The sequence below is a fragment of the Physeter macrocephalus genome, chromosome 1, assembly GCF_002837175.3.
Source record: "Physeter macrocephalus isolate SW-GA chromosome 1, ASM283717v5, whole genome shotgun sequence".
Taxonomy (NCBI): domain Eukaryota; kingdom Metazoa; phylum Chordata; class Mammalia; order Artiodactyla; family Physeteridae; genus Physeter; species Physeter macrocephalus.
Window position 1 is genome coordinate 138,717,948 of NC_041214.2, and position 9,105 is coordinate 138,727,052.

Genomic DNA, 9,105 nt, shown 5'->3' on the forward strand with positions numbered 1-9,105 from the left:
AAAAAAAAAAAAAAAAAAAAAAAGTGTATAGCACCCAAATATAGATGAGGTAGAGTCAAGTACTGCTGACTGATTCAACTTCGGGGTGAAAGAAAGAGAGAAATCAAAAAGGACCTTCACTTTTTTGTCTTAATTAGTTACAGGGATGTTGATGACCACGTGCAAAAAAATGAGGTACATCTAAGTTCTGCTGTTTGTTTTTATTTGACTTTATTAATTGGTAATTTATCCACCAACACTTTTGTTTGTAATTCCTGCCAAGTTTAATTAATCTTAAAGACTTGGAAAGATGAAAACATATGGTTCATTCCATGCTTGTTGTCCATCACAGGTTTTTAAATCACAGTTTCCTCTGACTTAGGAAAACAGTTTTCAACTCTTTTTCAAAAATTCATTATTCAAATTGGAAAAAATATATATAAAACCTCAATGAGAAGTAGGACATAATTGATTTGATTAATTGGATATATACTAGCTTCTAAATATGACCCCAAGCATTCTAAGACTAGTCTTTCATGTTATCACAAGTTATAAGACTGTGTAGATTTCTTACAAAACACATTAACTAAACACTTAGAGCATTCTTATTTAAAGAACATTATATTGCAGAAAAAAAGAGAAATTAAAGTCAATGGCATACAGGATGGCATTGTGTAAAGTACTAGAATATTCCTTTATTTGGCTTTCAATGTAAATTAACATTTATCTTGAATTCTCATAGTTTATGTTATAAAAGGTTTAAAGATTACTATTTCACCAAACTTTATGTATATTCTTATTTACCCAAGCATTAATTTGCAATAGCAAATATTTATTGAACACCTAGATAACCAGGCACTATCTAAGCTCCAGAGGTACAACTGTGAGGAAGCAAACTAGTCCCTGCCATCAACTAGTTACTGTGATGGGAAACACATTTCTATTAAAAAACAATCAAATGGATAAATAAATAAGAAATTTCTGTTGTAAATACTACTTTTCAAAAAAGAATGAATTTACTTAATCAGACTTAGCTGAGCAAGTTGTGAAAGAACTAAAATATAAAAAAGAATAGGAAGTAACTAGTCAAGTGTGTGTGTGTGTGTGTGTGTGTGTGTGTGTGTGTAAATGGCTTTTCAGCATGCAGAAAGAGGGATACATAGCTCTGGCCCCCTTTACTGCCACATGGGAGAAGAGAAATACCCAACTCGAGTCCACTCTAACCATCCTGTTCCACTTAAAGGGGAAAAAAAATGAGAAAAAATTATGAAGTTCACAGTCCGGGGGCACAGACTCACTAAAAGACAGAGACCAAATCATGGGACTATGGAATGCATCCTCTTTACACCATGATTTACCACCACATTACTAAAGACCTATATTTAGCAGTTCCTTCTAGCCAGTGCATCATCTCCCACTATCAAGAAAAAATTACAAGGCACACTGAAGGCAAAAATCAGTTTGAAGAGGCGGAGCAAGCATCAGAACCAGATTCGATAAGGCAGGGTTGTTGGAAACATCAGACCAAGAATTTTTTTTTATGGTAAGAACTCTGATGGATAAAGTAGACAACATGGAATAAGGGATGGGAAATGTAAGCAGAGGTGGAAATTCTAAGAAAAAATCTAAAAGAAATGCTAGAGATCAAAAACACCATAACAGAAATGAAAAATCCCTTTGATCAGCTTATTAGCAAGACTAGACATGGCTGTGGAAAGAATCTTGAGAAGATCTTAACAGAAAATATCAAAACTAAAAAGCAAACAAAAAAAAAGACTGAAAAAAAAAGAAAACAGAATATCTAAAACTGTAGGACAATACAAAAGGCTAAACATATGCACAATAGGAATACCAGAAGAAAGAAAGAAAGAAAGGAACAGGAGAAATATTTGAAACAATAATAACTGAGAACATCCCCAAATTAATATCAGACATGAAACCACAGAGCCAGGAAGTTCAGAAAACACCAAGAAGGATAAAAATCAAAATAAAGCAAACAAAAAAAATATACCTAAGCATATAATTTTCAAACTACAGAAATTCAAAAATAAAGAAAAAATCATGAAAAAAGCTAGAGAAGCAAAGGTAAGAATTACATCTGACTTCACACACCACACAAACATACACCTCCCCTCACACATACACACACTGATTTTTATATGTACATATGTATATATGTATGTGTGTGTGTGTAATTTTTCTTACATAACAATGCAGTTTCAAAATGTCCCATTTCAGTACATAAATTTCTGACTATTTTTTAAAATAAATAAGTAGTATTCCATAATATTATATATCATAGTGTATTTATCCACTTCTGTATTGTTAAAATTTAGATAAAACTTTCAATATCTTTATAATATTAAAGTATATTATGCTGTTTTGAACTTCGTTTTTACACCAATCCTGTTGTAAATGTACATGAAACTCCTACATATGGAATGGAAAATCAAAACTGAAAAATACTGGCAAATTGCCCACAAAAGCCAGTACCAATTCACCTCGCAAATAATCATAGAATATATATTTCCCAATTCACATCCCAAATAATCACAGAACATATATTTCCTACAGTGCTTCTCAAACACTGACTATTATCAGTTTATTTTTCAATCTAATAAGTGAAAAATATCATTTAAAATTTGAATTTTTCTATTGGGGGTTGAATCTGAGCTTATTTGTCTTATGATTTTCTTTTGGTCACTTTATTCTTCTTGGAATTTCCTGTTCATATTCTTTACACATTTTCATAGAGTTTTTTGACTTTTCTTTCACTTGTTGATTATATAATGTGACCCTTAATCATTTGATGTTGCATTTGTTGCAAATATTTTCCCCAATCTATCCCAAAATTTGGATTATGCTAGTGATGCCATTATTTATATGAACTTTACATTTTCATTTAAGAATTGATCAACTGTATAAAATATTCTTTCTCAGTTTGCATCAAGATATTTTCATTTTGTTCTTATTTAATTTGTTCAAGTTGCAAGTTTTAGTAGTATATTTCCTAACATAAATCCTCCTTGCTCTCCTAGGATGGTGATGACAGTTAACAATGACTGAGTACTGCATGTATGTCAGGCACTATTCTAAGGACACGGCAGAAATTAGTTTGGTATCTTTATCTTCTCTGTTTTATTAACCAAGCCAGAAATGTTTATGCAGTGAGTTGGGAGAGCCAGCCAGGTTGGTTCTAGGACACATCCTCTTAACTGCTCTGCTACACTTGTCATCATTTTCTGCTTAATAATCAGTTCTAGAAATCTGGCCAGAATTTCTATGTTTACCAGTTTATAAATTGTAAAGTTTTCTATAAATTTTGGCATATATTTTATGCCAATTTAAACAAAATATTGCTTTGTCACTCTTTATAATTCCATATTGGTAATTATTCTGATATCACTAGAAGAATAATTAAGTGTAATTTATACAGAATAGGAATTAGACTCATGTAGGTTATATACGTGCTTCAGATAGTATTTATTGTAATAGGAAAGGTTGGAAACAACCTAAATGTTTGACAGTTAGGGACTGTTCAAATACATCGTGGTGAATACATACAATGGGAAAGTATGAACCATGAAAAGATTGAGGCAGCTCTAAATGCTCTTTTATGGCTTCCAGCTAATACCTAGTGTAAATTGAAAAGGCAAAATTACACACAGTTAGTATGCTAATCCTTTGTTTAAAAATAATTCACTTTCACACATACATGCTGGCATATGCCTACAGTATCTCTTGGAAACAAGGCAAAAATATGCAACAGTAATTGTCTCTCTGATAGATAACCAAATACCCTACAGACAGTGGAAGAGAGAGTCACTTTTCCCTCTCTACCCTTTTGTATTATTCTGTACTGTATGCTAACAAGCTAAAAATCAAAAAGATCATTAAAACCAAAAATAAAGATTTTAGGACAACTCACCGTTTTCTCATGTTACTCCTTCATTTCTTTTCGATAATGTTTATTTTATCCTTTCTAGTTTAAAGTTCTTTGCTTATCCGTTTATTTTTGGTAAGAAAGTATACAATTAAAATCCAAACTCACTATCTTTTCTATCTTTTCTTTGCATTCTGTTTCATTTCATCACAGATCTGTACCTGTTATTAAAATAATTAAAAATAAAATCTGTTTTTTGAATCACTTTTCTGCTCATCTTGATGATTTTTTGAATCATCAATAGTCATGCTTTTCAAACAGTATCATCCTCTATGTCATCAAGAGCATTGGTATCATGAAGAATTTTTTAAAAGAATCAATTGAAGAATAACAACAACAGCAAACAACCAAGAAAAGAAAAAACATAAATAAATAAAATCTAACGGTGAAGTGCTTCTTCATCATCTCTACTATTATATAGATCTTGCTTCCTTGGATCCCCAAAACAGAGGATATTGTTAAACATGTTTGAACTACCAGCTCCAACAGACATTTGAATTTTAAAGGTGTAAAAAGAGTTCTTCACTGCTGACTTCTAGATTTTCTTCAAAATTTTGTGTGTTTATGTGAGGTACCTACATACTCAAACAAAAGCAAAAACATCACACCTGGCACCTGATCAAAGTTTTATTAGCCTTAATATTTTTCTTTTCAGGTCTCAGCATTTGTGAGGTCTGTTAAATATTTGAGCCATTGCTGGGTTTTTGTTGTTTGCATTCTTTTAAATGTAAACCTAGTTTACTTGATTTTAAAGAACTAATTTAATCATATGATGATGGTGAAACCACTACCATATCAAATAGGATACGCTCACTGCCCTAATATGACCAGTGCTTCACCATTACATCCTGCCCTCACTCCCTCATCCTGAACCCCTGACAACCACTGATCTTTTTACTGTCTCTATAGTTGGTTTTTTGTTTTTTTCCAGAGTGTTATTTAGTTGGAATTACACAGTATGTAACCTTTTCAGACTGGCTTATTTACCTTAGCAATATGCACTTAAAGTTATTCTATGTCTTTCTTTGGCTTGATAGTTCACTTCTCTTTATTGCTGAGTAATATTCAACTGTATGGATGTACCACAGTTTATTTATCCATTTACCTGTCAAAAGACATCTCAGTTTGTTCCAATTTTTGGCAATTATGAAGAGAACTTCTGTATAGATTCATGCACAGATTTTTTTGTGGACATAAGTTTTCAGCTCATTTGGGTAAATAATTAGGGACAATTGTGGGATTGTATGGTAAGACTATATTCCTGGGTAGTTGAAAACACCCATTCCTTGCTAATTTTTTGTATGTTCACCATTACATCCTGCCCTCACTCCCTCATCCTGAACCCCTGACAACCACTGATCTTTTTACTGTCTCTATAGTTGGTTTTTTGTTTTTTTCCAGAGTGTTATTTAGTTGGAATTACACAGTATGTAACCTTTTCAGACTGGCTTATTTACCTTAGCAATATGCACTTAAAGTTATTCTATGTCTTTCTTTGGCTTGATAGTTCACTTCTCTTTATTGCTGAGTAATATTCAACTGTATGGATGTACCACAGTTTATTTATCCATTTACCTGTCAAAAGACATCTCAGTTTGTTCCAATTTTTGGCAATTATGAAGAGAACTTCTGTATAGATTCATGCACAGATTTTTTTGTGGACATAAGTTTTCAGCTCATTTGGGTAAATAATTAGGGACAATTGTGGGATTGTATGGTAAGACTATATTCCTGGGTAGTTGAAAACACCCATTCCTTGCTAATTTTTTTTTGTGTGCCATATTTGAAATCTGTATGATGAGTACATCATTCTCAACACTTATATCTCACTTCATTCTTTATCATCAGCGAATGGCTTCCTTGTTTTTCTTTCTTTTGTTTTTTTTTTGTGCTACAAAACCTTGCAGTAAAATTTCTACTCACAATTATGATAAATTACACTTAATTTCAGATTTTAGACATCTAATAAAATGACATGGATAAGAAATTATAAGTGAAAATAATCATGCATATATGTTACAATATTGTTCTTTTTAAACTTTTTTCTTGAAAACACGAATATATTAAATATAAGTCAATGGTTGCATTATAGTTAAAATCATATAAATTCAGAGACATTTGAAACTAAACGTATCTTATATATAAATTTTATCTTCCAAATTTTGATATAGAAGCAATGTTATTTTTCCAATAAAACGTTTTTATTTGATGTTATTTTTAAAATAAAAAAAAATATTTTAATGTGTATGGCTAATTAGGGGGAAGAAGCTACTTCATGTCATAAATTTTATTTAATGAATTAATATTCATTTATTTTCCAAAAGAAACTGCATAATCAAATTGAAAATTTGAACTACTTTTGTGAAATATTTAACACAATTTTGATGAGGAAAAGAATTCTAGACAAAATGGAATTTCTTCTTTCTATTTTTTCTGAACAATGTATGGTTAGATGAATTTAAATGGAAAATTCTTAGTGGTATTCTTATTCTGACCAAGCTGGATCAGAATCCATGGGTGGCGGGATTTTGTATAGATTTTAACCATGTTCCATAATGCATCCTTTTTTACATTTCATAGGTAAGTTTTTTTTTCTTTATTTTTCTAGGAAAGATGGATCAAAAGAACCAATAGTGGAGATGAGAACAGAGGATGAAAGAATTACTAATCATGAAGATGGGAGCCCAGTAAATGAGCCAAATGAAACCACACCACTAACAGAACCTGAGTATGTAGCTTGAAATGCTTAATTATTCTTGGATAAGTATTTGTAAAGTGATGAACACATTATCATTATTTGTAGCATATATTGACAAATAACATCATTTTAAAAACAATGTTGTTTCTTCTTCAGTGAAAGTACATGTGAATATCTAAAATCCATTTTCTATTGACATATTTCACGTGAAGATTTTGTATCATCAGAGAAAAATCTCCTGTTCACACATATATTCATAAGTTTATGCAAAAATATCAAAATGATGCAAGTATGTCAAAAAGTTGGATTTTCCTACACTAATCTTATTGTTTAAGAAAGTGATACTTGCAAAAGTGATTGATTTTTACTGAAATAAAAATGTGTCAGAAAATTAGTTATTGCTTTGAATATGAATATGACAGTCTAAAATAGAAATAGTGTGAAATAAACACATCTATACACTTCCCTTCAGAAATCAGAAGTCTTTTCAATGAAGCAAAATATTACACAACAAAACAAATTCCTATTTATTAATTAACGCTGACTATGATATAATGGTGTGTATGAAGACTAGTTAAGAAAATGCCCATACATAGAACGGGCTGTATTTTGAAACCAAAGCAAACCAAACCACACCAAAACAAGATGATTTAATAACTACTCTTGTTCTCAATTAAAGAAAAGAAATACTCAACATAAAAATAATAGCATTAACAGTAATCTTTAAAAATACAATTTAACATAAATATAAATAGTGAATAAATATATATGCAAAAATACACCATCCAAGAATTAGTTGAAAACACTGGTTAATTACAAATTTAATACATAGTTTTGTGAGTAAGAGATATATTAAGCATTATGCTAACCTCCTATTCAAGCTCTAAATTTCTGTATATTTTGCTGCTAGAAATAACCCATTGTTTTTATAATCCTTTATTATCAATGTTTTCAGTATTTGGGAATGGGAGAAAAGAACTCTGAATGCACTACTTATAATAAACATAAAAGAGAGCCTGCCCTAGTAGGTTCAAAGTAGATGTTACTTCACTCCAGCAATGAAATAACTTACTTTCGATTGGTTAGTTTTCGCATAATAGCTTTGACTTTCAGAAGACATGGCTTTCTCTTCTCATTCAGAAACATAAAATAAATTACAAGTAAATCCCAGGGAAGTAGCATAGTAGCATTCACTACTCCATAAAATGGTGAGGCTGAAGTCACGGAGGTGAGTTAGAATTCTATTTGTTACTTAATTTTTTTGATGTGAAAAAATTATTTTGTCAAAGGAGGAAATACTGCCTTCAAAGCCATATGCACAAGATGTAATAATAAAGCATTGAGTTTAGGCTGGTAGAAAAAACTCTAAATCTTGATTTATTGTTATCATAGTATGATTTGTAAAGCTGTCTTAATGTTAAGAAACAAAGGTTGTTATTGCTTCATAGGTTACAATTGGAAACTCTCAAAAAATTGCTATAAATATTACAAAAGTATCAAGAAAAAATAATAGTGAAAAGAGACCAATTAAAGAAACATATATAATAAATACAAAAAAGTGGAAAAGTCCTGAAATATATCTATTTGCATCAAGTTCCATAGAATATTACTAATTCACCCAGCTTTTGAATTTTATGTAACAGATATGGCAGCATCTGTTGATTGTTTTTACTTGAAAAACTGGAGTACTAGTAAATCAGCTAGTTAACATATAAAATTATTTTGCCTTTTTCATATTCCAAAACACTTCATTATATTTTTAATACATCAGAGGGTTATTAAACCAAAGCCACCCTATAATGAACAATTGGTGCATCCAAATCTGCAAATATATTGTTTCATTCATTATTATTCATTACATCACATTTTACAGTAGACAATATTGTATTATTATCTTTTAGATTATATTAACACATCTGATTTTTTTCATTCTAATAATTGTACTCTATTTTCTTCTACAAAACAATAACTGAAATGTTGAGATACCACTTAAAATGCCTTAGCCAATTGTTTATTATTTTTCTATTCTCTTTCAGAAAATTGCCTTTGAAAGAAGAAAATGGGAAAGAAGTCCTAAATCCAGAAACTATAGAAATTAAGGTTTCTAACGACATCATTCAATCAAAAGAAGACGACAGCAAAGCATAACACCAAGATCACAGAGTCTTTAACAATGAATGCTACAAAGAGCATTTAGATTGCAGTGACCCTATGACCAAAATTATTCCATTGACCTTAATTTCTTGGGAAACTTCTAGCTTGGAATAGCTTGTACACATATACATGATCAAATACTCCTGCCCATAGTCCATTTCCTTTTGTTGTTGTGTTGTTGCTGTTGTTGTTTCTTTTGTTATGAATTTCAATATAGAGACCTGACCGGCACCAACTCTTGGGTATCAATTTGACTCTATGATTGAAGTACTGCAATTTATTATATAGATAAAGTACTCTATTTCTTAAGAACTATATTTCATAACACAAC

At 30.7% G+C, this 9,105-nt stretch overlaps 1 protein-coding gene across 1 annotated transcript in view; it reads left to right on the forward strand.

Annotated features, from left to right (window-relative positions):
* Nucleotides 1-8,768, forward strand: part of NCAM2 (neural cell adhesion molecule 2) — a 230,660-nt gene extending 221,892 nt beyond the window's left edge. The window contains 2 exon segments of the mRNA XM_024120057.1: nt 6,531-6,650; nt 8,657-8,768. Coding sequence (XP_023975825.1) covers nt 6,531-6,650; nt 8,657-8,768 — 232 coding nt within the window.
* The last annotated feature ends 337 nt before the right edge of the window (nt 8,769-9,105 follow it).